Source organism: Ochotona curzoniae, unplaced genomic scaffold, assembly GCF_017591425.1.
Source record: "Ochotona curzoniae isolate NIBS_2020 unplaced genomic scaffold, NIBS_Ocur_1.0 scaffold_4701, whole genome shotgun sequence".
Lineage (NCBI taxonomy): Eukaryota > Metazoa > Chordata > Mammalia > Lagomorpha > Ochotonidae > Ochotona > Ochotona curzoniae.
This window is the reverse complement of record NW_024467122.1, coordinates 69104977-69122298: the sequence shown is the minus strand read 5'-3', so window position 1 is coordinate 69122298 and position 17322 is coordinate 69104977. Positions and strand designations below refer to the sequence as shown.

The 17322-nt window shown below is 47.7% G+C and overlaps 1 protein-coding gene and 1 long non-coding RNA gene across 2 annotated transcripts; one reads left to right on the top strand and one right to left on the bottom strand.

Moving 5' to 3' along the window:
- Positions 1-607: 607 nt before the first annotated feature.
- Positions 608-6241, bottom strand: LOC121148532. The gene is made up of 3 exons (XR_005882564.1): positions 5657-6241; positions 1870-3152; positions 608-1778 (listed from the first exon to the last, which is right to left on the bottom strand). It is a non-coding gene; the product is annotated as an uncharacterized LOC121148532 (long non-coding RNA).
- An 18-nt stretch (positions 6242-6259) lies between these two features.
- On the top strand, positions 6260-17059 carry PDCD7 (programmed cell death 7). The gene is made up of 5 exons (XM_040968596.1): positions 6260-7438; positions 8805-8943; positions 13937-14173; positions 14438-14525; positions 16135-17059. The coding sequence occupies exons 1-5, from the start codon at positions 6554-6556 to the stop codon at positions 16256-16258; spliced, it is 1473 nt and encodes a 490-aa protein (XP_040824530.1). The 5' UTR covers positions 6260-6553; the 3' UTR covers positions 16259-17059.
- Positions 17060-17322: the final 263 nt, after the last annotated feature.

The following is a 17322-nucleotide window of genomic DNA, read 5'->3' as shown; positions in this document are numbered from 1 at the left end:
TTGATGTGAAAAACACAGTTCTGGGAGAAAAAAAAATCTTAAGTTGAACTTCATCAAAATTAAGAGCACTAGTAGTGGGGGAAGGAAACAAACTTCTTAAGGACCAAAAATACATGGAAATAGACAACAGATGTCAGGGGTTGAGAAAGTGGGGGGAGAAACAGAAGAGGGTATGGTAAAGGTAAATACTGAATCCTCATCAATATTCCCATTGCGATACTGCACTATAGTTCTTCAAGAAGTTACCACCAGCATCAAAGCATGCACATATTTTGAGACAATCCACAATTATCTCTAAATAGTTTATACAACCATGTTGCATGACCTTTTTACCTTCTGTTTCAAGTCAGTGGTTTCCCATTATGTTTAAATTTTCCATAAGTGTCCAAACTAGACATATACTTGCCTGCTGCTGTTGTTGGAGACTATGCTCCCCCCCCCACCCCCCGTATATCTCCTATTTCTCCTTTAGATTGCAGATAAGGCCCAAGTCCTTGGAGCAAACTTCCCAAACGACTTCGATGGAGTCAAATTTCATTGCTGCTTGATCAAGGTGTTACTGTTACGTCCAGATCTCAAAGTTCCCAAAGACTACTAGGAGACTGAGTCCAGTGCAAGCACACAAGGGCAGTTTATTTAAGCTCAAGCCTGGGCACCAGTTGTCACCGACACAGTGGTTCAGGATTGTGAGCCCTGAGGCCGAACAGCACAGTGTTATTACAGCTCATATAGTCCAAGGGGAATTGCAGGTATTCACTTGTGATTGGTTGACATTTAAAAAAATACAAGTTGGCATTCACTCATTGGTGGGTCTGAAGCAAGTGGACCTTATCTCAGGCAGGGGAACTTGGGGAATTTCCTGTTGTTTTCTTATAGGCTATCATCTGCTGACCGGTTATTTGCGATGTTTTACAAATGAAACTTCAACTGACAAAATGGTGCCCCCATCCAAGACTGCAAGACTTATGCCAAGATTCTTCATTCTCCCCTTTTCTTGTGACTAGGGGATCCAGTCATGGCTCCCTCTTGTAGGGGGCAATATTGGGATATTCATACCATCAGTTGTACTCTGTTCTCTGATGAAGGAGACTAATCTATTGAGAATACAGGGGCCAAAAGTAAGCAACAATACCAAGATGAACAAGAGACTAATAGAGTGGAAATCAGGATAGTTAACCAGGGGGAAGTATTAAACCAGATACAAACCATCCTTCTGATGGTTCTCGCTTTCTCTTAGCGAGGCCTTTTCAAACTTTGGCCATAGATTCTTTTATACTCCTGAGTGATCTATATAAAAACAGCATTCTTCACCGAGTGCTGCATACGATCCTCTTTGTTGAAGATAAAGATCTAATCCTCTGTGGTTCTGAAGGACAACTTCTGCTAAGGATGTTAAGGATTCCTGTAGGTGAGATGTTGAGGTCTCTCATCTTTCTATGTCCACAGCAATGGCCTGTTGTAACCCATGACACGTTTGGTTCTGAAGGATCAAAGATGACTCTCCAGTTTCTGCCCCAGTCAAGCCTAATCCTAGGAGAACTGCAAATGTGATGGCTGTGAGGGGCTCTCTTGCTACTTATCATTTAGCTATCTAGTCTCTGAGAAATTTGTTGGTCTGGGTGATAATATATCCTAGGGACTTACTGATTATACTACTACACAGTATTCCTTGTTCTTGGCCAGGACTTGGCCACGAACACATGGGGAAAGCCCAGAGGAGCAGGCCCACTACCCATTTTCAGGGGGAATCAAGTAGTTAAAAGCAGAAATAATGGCACCTGGGGGGAATCCCCAGCGCCTATAAAACTGTACTACATAATACAATGTAAGCAACAATAAAAAAAAAAAAAAAGAAAGAAAGAATGGCACCTGTTTCGTTACAAAGCTGGCCATGGGGTTGGGACAATTGACCTAGGCATAATTCTTGTCCGGCCACAGATTTTAAGGTAAGTTTAACATTGTTTTTCTGTTGTCAGCTGTAGGCACTACTATCAGAAGAACTGTTATATTTCTCTTGTGTTGCTATTCTCTCATAATGGGGGGGAGGGGTCTAACATCATAGCACAACCAGCATGACTGTGTCAAGTTTGGATGGGAAGCATTAAGAACCGCCCAGGTACTCCGCATGAGTTCTCACAGAAAGTTTTGGGGGGCATTGCCAGATGGCATGGGCTTGGAAATTGGAGTCATGTCAGTAACTCCATCTGGCCTTGAGGAGTTGGAGAGTGTGTTAAAATCTAGGCCAGGTGCTATTGTCTGGTTTAGGCCCAAGGCTGAAGTAGGGGTGGCCAATACTGGGAATCTCTGGATGGTGAATAGTCCGCCTTGGTCGGGCCCCTCTTCATAGTATCTGAGGCCCCATACTTTTCCTACAGTCCACTTAGGATCCTTTGGGTCAGTGATGTTTATGTTGATTTGTTCACAGAAACTTCCCCCAGCTTCCGCAACTATTCCTCTATATGGGCGGCAGTTAGGGGGCCACCAATCGACTTTCACATCTTTGTCTTTGGCCTGTGGGTCTAGTTCCCATGAACTGGCCACTGTCTCACATCCCCAGTATGCACAGTAATAATGATTGGTATAATTACAATCACTGGGTCCCTCAGCAGGACACATATAAAACCCGATGGAATTGAGGCAAGGTTCGCGAGGTACAAGCTTACACAAGGTGGTTACAAAATGAGGAGTATCACTTTCCAGTGATCCCACAAATTCTCCTACTTTAGTCCAATCTTCCCACCGGACCAATTCCCACCTGTAAGTCTGATGAAGGTTCAGTGGCTCAGGGGACCCCAAACCCCTGCAAGCAGAAATCATAACAAATGTGAGGCATATGATTAGATGCACTGAAATCTTAGTTTGAGGGGGCTGTTGTCCTTGACGGCCTTCCATTCTGGCAGTTAGTCTTCTTGTGCAGGGAAGGGATCTGCGGGATGGACGTGTGTATTGTGGACCCACGTAGCAATTTCATCGACTTTGAGAGTGGTGGAAGTGGTCAGGATGACAACAAAAGGCCCTTTCCAACAAGGTTCAAGGTTTTTGTGTCTGTGGCGGCAGGCGAACACCCAACGGTCAATAGCCGTGAGGCTCGGGGGGTGGTCCAGTCTCATAAAAAGTCTTCAGTCTCTGCTAGACATGGGCCCACTGTAGAGCTTGGAGAGAGCAGAGGAAATTATGATCATCAAATCTAGTTATTACATCCACTCATAAATTGGGGATCATGGGGATGGTCTTCCAAACATAATTTCAAAGGGGGTTAATCCTAATATATAGGGTGAATTGTGTACCCTAGAAAGGTCATAGGGAAGGAGGGACACCCAGTTACCGCCAGTCTCTATGGTTAATTTCATTAGGGTCTCTTTTAGAGTACTATTCTTTCTTTCTACCTGTCCTGAGCTCTGGAGTCTAAATGCACAATGTAATTTCCAGTTTATCCCAAGAACAGATGTTAAGGATTGAATTACCTTGGATACAAATGCAGGCCCATTATCCGATCCTATCAGTACAGGAAATCCATACCTTGGCAAGATGTCTTCCAATAATTTCTTAGCCACAAGCTGGGCTGTCTCATGTGTAGTGGGGTAGGCCTCCACCCATCCTGAGAAAGTATCTACAAAAACTATTAAATATTTATATCCATATTTGCCAGGCTTGACCTCAGAAGTCTACCTCCCAATATGTCCCTGGCTTATCTCCTTGCAGTCTGGATTGGCTGGGCTCTTAAAAGCATTGGTCAGCTGGCAGGCCTTGGAATTGGCAACAATTTATTCAATTTTTGAGCATGCATCCCTGATTTTAATTTGGGCATGTCTCATCAAATCTTGAATTTTTTGGGTGCCCATGTGAGTGGTGTTATGCATTTTATGAGGAATTGCACTGCCCAATTTCTCTGGAAGAATAATCTTACAGTCCAAAAATCGATACCAATCATTTATGCATTGGACCGTGGGTAGGTTTTCTATCCAATCTATACCTTCCTGGGTACACTTAGGTTTCTCAGGCAAGCAAGTGCTCCCAGAATCTGGTAGACTGAAGACCAGTGTGGAGGAAGTTGTTGGTAAGGCTGCCCGCTTTGCCACCCTGTCAGCCACAGTATTCCCCCTGGCTATGGGGGTGTCAGGTTTTGATGTCTAGGGCAATGCCAGTTGCTAGCCTTAAGCTGTTTTTCTTCTGGGCTCTTCCCATTGTTAAAAACTTTCTCAGCGACTGCCATTAAATCCTGAATATTCTTTTTTTTCTATCCTTTCTACTCTCTGTAGCTTCCGTTTAATGTCTGGATCTGCTTGATTAACAAAAGTCATGACCACAGCTGCTTTGGTCTCTGGAGCCTCAGGGTCCATGGGTGTATACTGTCTGAAGGCCTCCATTATCCTTTCTAAAAACGCAGCTGGGCTCTCCTCTCTGCCCTGTTGTATATCGCCTACCTTGGCCAAATTAGTGGGCTTGCGAGCAGCCACTTTGAGACCCCCCCAACAGAGTCTGGCGAAAGACCAGGAGTCTCTCCTTACCTTCAGCCGTGTTGAAATCCCATGTCAGGTGAGAAAGAGGAAAAGATTCATTAATGACATCTGGTTAGCAGTGGGTTCTCCATTAGGCTGGACCAGTGTTCGAGCCTCTGCCTGGATCCTTTCACACACTCTGGTAGTAAGTAGTTTCTGTAGGAGCTGCTGACAGTCGTCCCAGGTTGGCAAATGGGTAAGCAAAAGAGAATCTAAAAGGTCAATCAATTCCCTAGGATTATCAGAAACTTGGCATTTTCCAATTGTGCAAGTCTCTGGTAGCAAAGGGCCAGCAGTAATGGAGCTAATTCCCTGCCCCATCAGGGGGTCCTAACGGTTTAATCAACCAGTCCTGGAGATGTCCATGCCGATTGCTGTGCCCTGCTCTAGGGGCTCACTGCCAGCCCCTCCACTCTACTGGCCAAATCTGAGTGCTGGGCTGGCTAGAGTAGAGAACTGATAGAGGGGAAGGAAAATCAATTCTTCATCTACCTTGCCCTTGGAGGATCGGGTAAGAGGGCGCTGAGGGTTTGGTTTAACTTTGTCACTTGGTGTTCTCCAACCGCTAGCACAGACTTTGGGAGTTATTTTTGTGGAGGCAAAAATGGCTTTACCGTTACGGGTGGATTCTTAACTAAATCTTCCCAGATGACTATGCAGGCCGCCTGATCAGGGTGTCCCGTTCGGGGGGCGAATAAGATCAGCTTGTACAGTAAACAAATCAAATGTGCCTTCGGTGGCCAGCCTACATTAAACGTGGGCCACGCTGTTGAACAAAAATTAACTTGCCTTTTTAATATCTAAACTCAAATTATGTGCCCTGGCCTTTACTTTCTTAAAATTATTGGTAAAAAAGGAAAAGGGGATTAGTCAATATCTGTCCCATATCGTCGTCAGGCAAGCACACACACTCAAAAACAAACACCAATTTTTCAAGAGAAAAACCAAAATGAAGAAAGGATCCTATTTCAGATCTTCTAATTCTCTCCAATACTCAGAGAGGACCCTATTTCAGGCCTTTAACTTCCCTTGTCAAAGAAGTGGAACCAGGACGGTTCCTGGGACCCCTGACTGATGAGCCCCCAGCGCATCCCCCTTGACCCTTAGTCTTTTAATTCCAAAAGCACAACAAACCAAAAACAAAAGGAAAGACTCACCACTGCTGCCCTTAGGGTTGGAGGTCCTGGAGACCTTGGGGATTCCAGACGAGCCCGTTAGATTCGCTGACCACCAGGGAAAGAATAACTCGGCCGAATTCGTAAAAGGAAGTTAGATGGCCTTTATTCCAAGGAACCGCGGTCACGGGCTTCCCTTCCCCGCGTAGCAGGAACGCGAGGGAGACGGCTACAGAGGAACAAGAGCCAGGGAGACACGTGCAGCACTTTTTCAACTCCCCTTGACACGGAAGCCGAGACGGGGGTCGCCTCGACCTCTATTTGGTGCGGGTGGGTTCGTGTCCCTCTTGGGTGCAACGGTGGTTTCACAGCACAAGCGGCCCGCCAGAATTCCGCCGTCAGTTCCGGGTTGGAAGCAAACTCCGCCCTCCTCCGGTTACCGTGGTAACCAGCATCCGCAAACGTTATGCCCAGATCTCAAAGTTCCCCAGACCAGCAGAGGAGGCCGAGTCCGATGCAAGCGCACGAGGGCAGTTTATTCAGGCGCGAGCCTGGGCCCCAGTCGTCCCCGACGAAGCGATCGGTTCAGGATTGTGAGCCCCGAGGCAGAACGGCGCAGGGTTTTTATTAATCGAAACAAATTCACGTAACTGACAAAATGGCGCCCCATCCAAGATGGAGGGACTTAACTAAGGTTCTTCATTACTAGTCCACAGAAGACGAACAGCTCGGTCTCACTGTGGGGAGCGCTTCTGGAACCACGCTCAATACCGACAGTAATTACAAACCAAAAGCTAGAAGGCGGAACGAAGACCACCCCCTTGCCAGACTTTCCGGGGGAACTCGGCGCGCCGGCGTCGCGCGTCCGAGGACGTCACTTCCGCCCGGAAGACTCACCCTGGAAACAACTCCTGTCACTTGAGCATCTCCGTGGCCAGCATGGCCCTGCCGCCCTTCTTCGCCCCGGGCCGCCCGGGCCCGCCTCCTCCGCAGCAGCCGCCTCCTGCGCCGTTCGGCTGCCCGCCACCGCCGCTGCCTTCCCCGGCTTTCCCGCCGCCTCTGCCCCAGCGGCCCGGCCCTTTTCCGGGAGCCTCTGCCCCTTTCCTCCAGCCTCCCCTGGCTTTGCAGCCCCGGGGTCCCGGGGACATCTCCCGCAGTGGCGGCGGCGGCAGCAGCAGCGGCGGCAGTGGTGCCTTCTACCCGGTGCCACCGCCGCCGCTCCCGCCGCCGCCGTCCCAGTGCCGGCCCTTCGCGGGCACCGAGGCCAGCGAGCGGCCGGGGCCACCGGCAGCAGGTCCGGGGCCGCCCTGGAGCCTGCGCTGGCCCGAGGCGCCGCCGCCGCCCGACGTGCTCGGGGACGTGGTGCTGCAGCGTCTGCGCGACCGGCAGTGGCTCGAGGCGGTGTTCGGGACCCCGCGGCGGACCAGCTGCCCGCTGCCCCAACGCTCGGCCCCCGGCCCCAGCCTCGGCGAAGTGCGCGGGAGGTTGCGCGGGGCTCTGCGCCTGGTGCGGCGGCTGCGGGAGCTGGGGCAAGCCCTGCGCGAGGCCGAAGCCGACGGCTCAGCCTGGGCCCTGCTGCACGTCCAGGCCGCGCCCCTGCGCGCCCAGCTAACCGAGCAGCTGCAACCGCTGACCCAGCCCGCCTACGTGGGTGAGGCGCTGCGGAGGCTGGAGAGGGTGAGGCGCCGCCGGCTGCGGCTTCGCGAGAAGACCCGGGAGCGCGAGGCCGAGCGGGAGGCCGAGGCCGCCCGAGCAGCGGAACGCGAGCAGGAGATTGATCGCTGGAGAGTCAAGTGCGTGCAGGAGGTGGAAGAGAAGAAGCGGGTGAGAGAGCTGCAGACACGCGCGGGGTTAACTGGGTGGTGAAACCTGAAGCAGCCTGAGGCTCAAAAGTTGCTGTTTTTCTTCGGCCTAAACCCTCATTCTTGAACCGTAAAGTAAAAGATAGTCCTCCCGCCTCATTCCACCTTATACATCTGTGTCCCTGATGTGTAGTACATAAAATTTACATAGTCCTGTGAACACAAGGTATGTGATGACACCGTGGTATCTCACCTGTCCCAAGCTCCAACTTCTCCACACTTGCTAGCGTTCAAGACCATGGGTCCGGGACTGTCCCTCGATGACTTGCAGGACAAATAAAATACAGAGAACTTGGGGCTTTACCGCAAGGCACATCCCGTCCTCATGGACCGCTGGGTCACTAATGACTTCCCCAAGTTTACAACTGGTAAATGGTATGTCACCAGGTTCACTGTGAGCATGTGTTTGTATGTTAGAAGACACCAGATCTTGACTCTCACAGCCCTGAGGGATAGGGGGAATTAACCCAGTTTTACAGGTAGGAATCCGAGGCAGAGAGAGGTTCACTTGTCAGCGGTCATGCAACGGGGTTATGACCATTTCTACCCCAGATCCGAGCCCAGGTGGCCTGATTACCAAGTCTGTTGCTCTGAAGACCTTAAACTGGAAATCAGTCAAATAGTTGCTTAGCATATTTCACAACCTTCAAGTGCCTTTGGGGTTCCCAGCTCCCATGCCTCCAGTCTTCACCTTCCGTGGGGTGAGCTCACTGTGAAATGCACCATGGGCAGTGACTGTTCGGCAGGCAGTGAAGGAGGGTCTGTGCTATGCCAGCTGCAGGACAGATGTCAATGTGAATAGGAATGGGACAGAACCCCCTTGAGGGAACATGTCAGTACAGCATGGTGAGGGATGCTGCAGGAGCCCAGGGTGTTTATTGCTTAGGGGAGGCTTTCTAGATAAGGTAATGAAATCTGAGATGATCCTGGAATGGAAGGTCAGAGCCAGATGAAAGCAACAGGTGCAGCTGCAGGCAAGGAGCAAAGTAGCCTGGTTGGAGTTGGCAGTGATTTGCTCAACAGGGCACTTGTTGACTGCAGGCAAGCACTAGGCCATTGTGTCCTTCCAGCTGTCCACTGTATATCAGAGCCTGAGGAATGGCTCAGGGAACTGGGGTGGTTTAACTCGCAGGGGAACCAATTTGGGAAGAATAGAATAGTGGTCTTTAGATGTTTGCAGTGGTGGTCGGGGTACGCTGTAGAGGGAAGTTGGATCAGGCCTAGGAAATGGTTCAGCAGTCTTGAGCCCGGGGACTGCGGGATCATGCCACATCTTACCTACTGGGATGTTCCTGGCCCTGGGTCTCATGGCACCATTCCTCCCACAGGAGCAGGAACTCAAAGCTGCTGCTGATGGCGTCTTATCTGAAGTGAGGAAGAAACAAGCAGACACCAAGAGGATGGTGGATATTCTCCGGGCTTTGGAAAAGCTGAGGAAACTGAGGAAGGAGGCCGCAGCCAGGAAAGGTAACCAGGACTTTGCTTTTTTTTTTTTTTTTTTTAACACTTCTGGCTTCTCACCCAAAATAGTTTTTGGAAGAGTCACTAGGCTTGTTAGCTATAGCTTCAGAACCTTGGGAGCAGAAAGCCTCACAGGCTCTTGAGCCCTGGGAAGCCAAGGTTGAAAACTGAGATGGGCGTGGCAATCCCATGACTCAGTCTTCCTACCCCAGGTATTGCTGGCTACACTTTTCAGAATGGGCTTGTCATGGCTGGGACGTGTCTGCCAAGATGAAAGCTGTCCTGCCCTTATTTGGTGCCCCAAAAGGTGTGTCTTTTGCCTCTGGAGGGAGTGCCAAGCAATCCAAGTACCTTCAGCAAAGGTTGTCCTAGGAATGCCGTCGGTGCCTTCCATTTGTGTGTCTGGATATGTGTTCTTACTGGCCCATTTGTCTACAAAGGCGTTGACCCCGTCTTCACCATTTGAAGATCTCCCTGTGCTTCAAAACCGAACACTGATGCGATAAGTACTGATGTGCCTGCCTTGACCGGGCTGCAGTGACCCCTGACTTCATGTGCACTTGGATTGGACCGGGCTGCCTTACTTAGTAGTTTGTAGGCCAGGGATATTTCAAAGTATACAGATTAGTAGGGACTGTTGTTGCAGATGGTTTCCTTTGTTAAAATGTGAGGGTACCTCAAAATGATAGTGGAAGAAAGGAATTAAGATAAGTTGTATTTTTTTTTAAGATTTATTTTTATCAAAAATAAATCTTTATTTAAATAAATAAATTTTTATCAAAGATATACAGAGAGGAGGAGAGACAGAGGGGAAGATCTTCCATCTTATGGTGGCCGCAACAGCTGGAGCTGAGCCAATCCGAAGCCAGGAGCTTCTTCCGGATCTCCCATATGTATGCAGGGTCCCAAGGCTTTGGGCCGTTATCAACTGCTTTCCCAGGTCACAAGCAGGGAGCTGGATGGGAAGCAGGGCCACAGGGATTAGAACCGGCACCCATATGGGATCCCGGCGCATTCAAGATAAGGACTTTAACCACTATGCTATAGTGTTGGGCCCAAGGTAAGTTTTATTTTATGCAGAAATTGAGATCAATACCTATTTTTAAATAATCATTCTCGTGAACATTTTGAAACCTCTTGTATATGTGAGTTTTTCAATTTTTTGTAGCAAAATTAACTTTCCAAGCTCTTTATTTATTTTCATTTTTGTTTGAGAGGCACAGGGGGAGAATGAGAAAGAAGCATGTGGAAAGAGTTCTTCCATGGCTGGCTCAGTCTTCAAATGCCTGTGACCCACGGGGCTAAGCCAGACTGAAGTCAGAAGGCAGGAACTCAGTCCTGGTCGCCCACCTCGATTTCAGGGTCTCAAGTTACTTCAACAGTCATCTGCTGCCCCCTTGGTTGCACATTAGCAGGAAGCTGAATCAGAAGCAAAGTAGCCAGGACTTGAACCAGGCACCCAGTACAGAATGTGGGCTTCCCAAGCAGCAATTTAATCACTGTGTTACGTACCTTCCCTCACAATAAACTGTGAAATTCATTTAGTGTAGGCATTTTGAAGTACCCTCATAGGAACAAAAACCACAGCTTCCTTAGACCCCAAGTAGGTTGTGTTGGGGTGGGACCCCTGTGCATCCAATGTGACTTGCTCACCGTCTAAGCGGTATGACAGCTTTCAGAGTGGTCAGTTCCCCTCTGGCTCTCGGAGTTAGATGATTCCTTTGTCTCCAGGAGACTTGGGGGTCAGAGGAAAGATAGCATCTGCCGTGTCACCCAACCATTTCTCTTCTTTGCTAGAAAGCAAAGCCTACAAGCTGCTGTTGAATATCTCCCTGCCCCAGATCTCCCATGAGGCGGGGACTCGGTAAACTCTAACCAAGCGAATTAACCAACAAAGTTTTTCAATATCTGCCTTTCTCACTTTGGTCCAGGAAGAAAGAATTATGAGCTATCAGAAGAATAGACCTCTGGGGAGTGAACAGACTCAAATAGGAAATGATTTGCTAACCAGCACTGTGTTCTTACAGTAGAGATGGAGCACTTTTCTAGCGCCTGTCCACACGATGTGCAGACCCCCTCGAGGAAATGCTGGTAGATGAAGCTGGTCCTCTGAGCAGGGCTGCCTCACGGCCTGGGATTCTAACCTGACTTAAACATGTGGTTAATTTTAAGTTTTATTCTAACTTTTTTTTTTATTGGAAATTCAGATTTACAGAGAGGAAAGACAATGATCCTCCATCTGTTGGTTCAGTCCCCAAATAGCCGCAGTGACCAGAGCTGAGCCAATCCAAAGCCAGGAGCTTATTTGAGGTCTCCCACAGGAGGGTGCAGGGTCCCAAGGTTCTGGGCCGTCCTCTACTGCTTTCCCAGGTCACAGGCAAGGAGCTGGATGGGAAGTGGAGGAGACTGGATATAAACCAACACCCATATGGGATTCTGGTGCATGCAAGGAGAGGACTTTAGCCACTAGGCTACGTAGGGCCCTACTCAAAGATCTTAAGACAGAGTTCAGTGCCAGAGCTGAGAGAGGTTGAAAACATCTAAGAGGGAAAGAGACAGGAAAAACTGTTGACTGGACAAAGGTGGATAGTATGGAAGTGAGTTGGAAGCAGTAAATAAATTTAAAAATAATAAAGGGCCAGCACTGTGGTATTGCAAGTAAAGCCACTGCCTGTGGCACTGGTTTGAGTCTTGGCTGTTCCACCAGTCCAGCCCCTTGCTAATGAACCTGGGAAAGCTGTGAAGGATGCCCAGGTGTTTGGACTCCTGCACACATGTGGGAGACCTGGAAGAAGCTCCAGGCTTCAAATCAGCACAGCTCTGGCCATTGTAGAATGAACCAGCAGATGGAAGATCTTCTTGTGTACCTCTGTCTTTCAAATAAAGAAATACATCTTTTAAATATATATTTTTAATTGTATGTAATTAAAATTAGATATATATATATATACAGATATATATATATAATGCGAATAAACAGAGTATGAGGGGCTGGTGCATCGACTCATCTGGCTAATCTTCCAGATTTACACAGAGAATGCAAGACAGTCCACTTCCCAAGTGGCTGCAGTGGCCAGAGCTTAGCTTATCTATGCCAGGAGCTTCTTCTGCTTCCCCTATTTGGGTACCTGGTCCCAAGGCAATCTCCACTAACCCCTAGGCCATAAGCCAGGAAACTAGATGGGAAGTGGAGTCACCAAGACATGATCTGGCACTTACATGGAACACCAGAACTGAAAGTAAAGGATTGGCTGGCTACACTACCATGCCAGCTCCAAAGCTTTTAACATTTAGTCTCTGACCTTTCAAGAAAAATTAAAGAAGCTATGAAATTATTGCAGAACATCATGGTGACAGCTTAAATTTCTCAGTGCATAGGATTTTAACTTGGGAAATATTATTCTGGCAACTTAGTAGATGAATTTGAACTCCACTTCTGATCCAACTCCCTGCTAATGCACCTGGGAAGGTGGCAGAACCCTGCCAACCACATGGAAGAGTAGATGGAGCTCTTGGCTTCTGGTTTCAGCCTGGACCAGCCTGACCCTGTAGCCACATGGGGAGTGAATCAGCAGATGGAAGACCTCTCTCTCTTTCTCTATATAACTCTGCTTTTCAAATAAACACATCTTTAGAATTTTTTTTTAAGTTCTGAGTAAATGGAATTAAGAGATTATAATAGTGAGCACACAACTTCGATCTACTCTAGGATTCTTAAAATTTGTTTCTTATGGAAAATTTTACACATGTGCATAGAACACCTAACTGCCTGTCATCAACTATGATGACTTTATAATGCTAAAAGTATTGCTAGTAATTCTTTAATGTCACCTAGTATCCAGTCTGTAACCATAAGTCCCTGGTTGTGGCATTAGCTGTATTGACTGCACTGATCCCGTAGTTATGTCCGGTTGACAATGATCCCAGTTGTTACTGGAGGAGAGGTTTTCCGGGATGTGAGGTTTTCAGCACTAACAGCAGGTAAACCCAAACAGCTGGTCACTCCATAGTTGGCACAGACCATGAGATCAGTTAGGTGTGCCTTTTTTCTCACCTTTTAAATGTGCTCTCAACAGATAGAATTGAGAGTTGACAGTAAAAGAACCCCATGAACAATGAAGATTAAGACTTCTCATTATCCCAATTGGAAGGTCAAAACCGGTAGAAATAGTAAAAACCAAAAGTTAAGTGGCATGATCCAGAGGGAGGAATTGGAGAAAGTAATCAGGGTACAGTCAGAGCAATTGGAGACTGAAAAAGATGAAACTGAACCTTTGAAGATAGAACTTCGAAAAATCTTCAAATTCTAAGCAAATTTATATTGTAGATTGGAATTTGAGGCTGTTCATTAGTACATGGATTTGGGGACTAGAAAAAGTTGGCATCTAAAATGCTGTTTGAGGGGCAATGTCATGGTAGCATGGGTTAAGCTGCTGCTTGGAATGTATATACCATATTGAAGTGCCTGGTTCAGGCCCTACCTGCTCTGATGCAGCTTCCTGCTAATGTGCCTGGGACGCAACAGAGGATAATTCAGGTACTTGAGTTCCTGCCACCTAGATGGGAAACTGACTCCCAGACGAGACTCCAGCTCACAGAAGTTATTTCTGGCTCAGCCTCTGTCTCTGTGTCTTTCAAATAAATAAGAAATAAGTTTTTAAAAATAAATAGGGCCCAGTGCAATAGCCTGGTGGGTAAAGTCCTTGCCTTGCATGCACCAGGATCCCATATGGGTGCTGGTTTATATCCAGTCTGTTCCATTTCCCTTTCAACTTCCTACTTGTGGCCTGGGAAAGCAGTAGAGGACGACCCAAAGCCTCAGGAGACCTGGAAGAGGCTCCTGGCTCCTGGCTTTGGATCAGCTCAGCTGTGACCATTGTGGCCACTTGGGGACTGAACCAGTGGATTTTTGTGTCTGTCTTTCCTTCTCCCTGCCATATCTGTCTTTCCAATAAAAAATTTAAACAAGAAAGAATGTGTTTTTGTTCTTTTTGCCCAGGAGTGTGCCCGCCAGCCTCAGCAGATGAGGCTTTTGAACATCATCTTCAGCGCCTGAGAAAACTCATCAAGAAACGCTCTGAGCTCTATGAGGCTGAAGAGAGAGCCCTCAGAGTTATGCTGGAGGGAGAGCAAGAAGAAGAGAGGAAAAGAGAATTGGAAAAGAAACAAAGGAAAGAAAAAGAGAAGATTTTGCTTCAAAGACGTGAAATTGAGTCCAAGTTGTTTGGGGATCCGGGTAAGTTTCCCTTGTAGCCAGTGGAGAGAAGGAGACTAGGTTCACAGCTGTTTCATCGTTGGTGATTTCAAATTAGTGCAAAAGAAGTAGCGATAGGTGACACCTTCCGGACTTGAGCTTCTGGGCCCTGTTGTGGAATCAGAGGTACAGAAGAGATACACTGGATCACACCGTGACACTTGTAGGCCCCGTCAGCTCACCTTGAGAAGCAGACCCCAGAGGCGCCTTTTCTGATGATGATGCACTGTGCCTTTTTCCTTCCAGACGAGTTCCCGCTGGCTCACCTGCTGCAGCCTTTCCGACAATATTACCTCCAGGCTGAGCACTCCCTCCCGGCTCTCATCCGGATCAGGTCAGGGCAAGCTCCGCGGTGTCGTCCTCTGAGTTCTCAACTTGATAAAGCATTTGTGTCGGTGGGGTCCACCACTGTATCTTTTTCTTTTAGACTTTTTATTTACTTTTATTGGAAAGTCAGATATACAGAAAGAAAAGGAGAGACAGAGTGGAAGAGCTTCCATCCGATGATGTCCGATGATTCACTTCCTAAGTGGCTGCAACAGCCAGAGCTGAGCTGATCTGAAGCCAGGAGCCCGGAGCTTTTTCCGGGTCTCCCACAAGGGTGCAGGGTCCCAAGGCTTTGGGCCATCCTCAACTGCTTTTCTCGGCCACAAGCAGAGAGTTGGATGGGAGGCGGGGCCTCCTGGATTAGAACTGGTGCCCATATGGGATCCAGGCGCCTACAAGGAGAGGACTTTTACTAGGCCACCATGCCTGGCCCTACTGTGTCTTCTTGCTTATGGGTTTGTGGTTCCAATTTTCAAGAATGCCAGACCCATGTCTTTCTTTAGTCCTCATGTATCACTAGCAGTAATGCTCCTATTTTAACAGTTGAAGGACCTGAAATTCAAGTGGCAACTTGCCATTTTGTGTAGCTATTAATGCTGATTTAAAGCATGGGCTGGCTTTCCCAATTCTCTTCTGGTGCCTAACAGGAAGAAAGAGCCTGTGTTCTTGTTTGTAGAGACTGCTTAAGACCCAGGCGGGCATCGAGCTCCCAATAAGCCAAGGCCTAGAGAGCTAGGAGCCAGGTATCTTACTGAAATCTACAGCTACTGATGAGCTGGGTAAGGTCTTCAGGGTCTCACTTAGTTATGAAATGAAGGCAGTGAGCTAGAATATGGCCCTCAAACTCAGCTGTCTTTTGATAAATCGCCATGTAAGGTAAATGGATTGGCATTGCCAGGAAGCACTTTGTTGTTTTCAGACCTCCCCCAGAACATCTGCCTTGAGGCTTATGGTCTGAAAGTCACCGAACTAGGTGATCTCCGAGATCCCCTCTGAAAATCTGACAGTGTGTCATTCTCCTCCAATCAATGCCTTATTTTATGTGTGTTTCTGGTAAAGACATATAACGAATGCGTATTGTTGACTGATGAACATGGAACTTGTTAATGGCGCTACAACTCATGCCTGATTGAAACTTCCATAACAGTTTCTCCACAAGGCACATCACAGCCTTGTCCTAAGTGCTGAAAATAAGTGCAAATATGACCTTGTTGTGATCTCGGGTGGGACAGATTGCATGTTGATGACTCGGATTTGTTGCCACTGTGTGTGTATGTCTGCAGGTATCTATGAAAGAGCCTGGAGGGGTAATCTTGTGGGCACTAACACATTCCAGTGAGCAGGCAAAGCTGCAGAATCTAGCAATAGTGAGAGTCATGTTTATATTCATATTTGGTTATCCACAGTGCTAGCTAGCGGTTCTTTACATTTTTCTCCAGTTATATGAGTACAGTTAAGGAATAGTGCTCTTTTGCCTAATTCCTAGAAGCCAAGTTCTGTGACAGATTTGTGTATCAGTGATTTGAAAGCTAAGTCCCAGAAACAGAATTAATTGCTAAACACCTTGCTTGGTATGAGCCAGAAATAAACAGTTGTTGTACAATGTTCTTGTTCAGGCACGATTGGGATCAGTACTTGGTGCCGTCCGACCATCCCAAAGGCCACTCTGTTCCCCAAGGATGGGTCCTGCCCCCGCTCCCCAGCAACGACATCTGGGCAACAGCCGTTAAGCTGCCCTAGTCAAGATGCTCCAGGAGTGTGGTCCAGCCCTGGCTCATTCCAGCTCTGGATGCTTACTAAGCTTGCCATCTTCTTATGCCGTAGACTCAGCTGCAACTTCTGAATCCCACGTGGCATGGCCTTACATGAAGTTCAGTTTCCCCTCTGTGCTCTGTCCTTGCCAGAGGTGCCTCTTGAATCAGGAAATGGACATGGTTCTTCAGGAAAGGACCAGGTGAACCAAGGTCATGGCCTCAGCAGTGAGCTTGTCTCACCAAATTTGCCTCTGTTTTGAGGGGCTTGGTTCAGAGGGACTTGTTAATTTACTCGAACTTCCTTGTGTGGTGTTGGGTAAGTACACTCAGTTCACTCCAGCACTGAGCCCACGTGTCTGCCAGGTGGCAGCCCTTCCACCAACCCTGAGCGTGAACAAGAGCTTGATGCAAATCCTCCCACTCCCCAGCAACCATCTCACATCTAGGAGGAAAGGTCCGACATGCTGTGACTTTGGCTTTGCTAATCACAGTGTCGCCGCAGCTCAGGAGGCTACTTGTTAGGAAGATAGCAGTGACTGCAAGGCCAGGCTGCCAGAAGAGGCCTGAAGACTGCTCGTACTGGAGTTGGAATGTGTTTGAATGTGCGATGGCTGCACTGGCCGCATGTGACGATCCTAACGAGAGGTCCGAGGGTTCTAGTTGTTAAGAACTCCCAAGATTAGAAAATGTCTTTCCCCATGGGAATGGGCTGTAACCCTCATAGCTGTGAAATTTTCCTAGGACCTCAGGCTTCCAAAAACATTCCTGTAGTCAAAGCTGGAGAAAAGGCAAGTAAAAATGATAGAGTTTATTTTTTATATTAACAGTTAAATGTGCTTGGAAGTGGTTAATCACATAACACCAGTTTTTGTTTCAGTTTTCACAGTTATTTTGTTATTTATATATATATTTTTAAAAATCTAAATAAACCTCGTTTCATTTTTCACTTTGAGCCTTTGCCACCAATTTGTTGCCTCACAAATCACCTAACATATGCTTCTACCTTGCCAAAATTTTCACTGCAAAATTCAAAAATGTTAAATAGACATT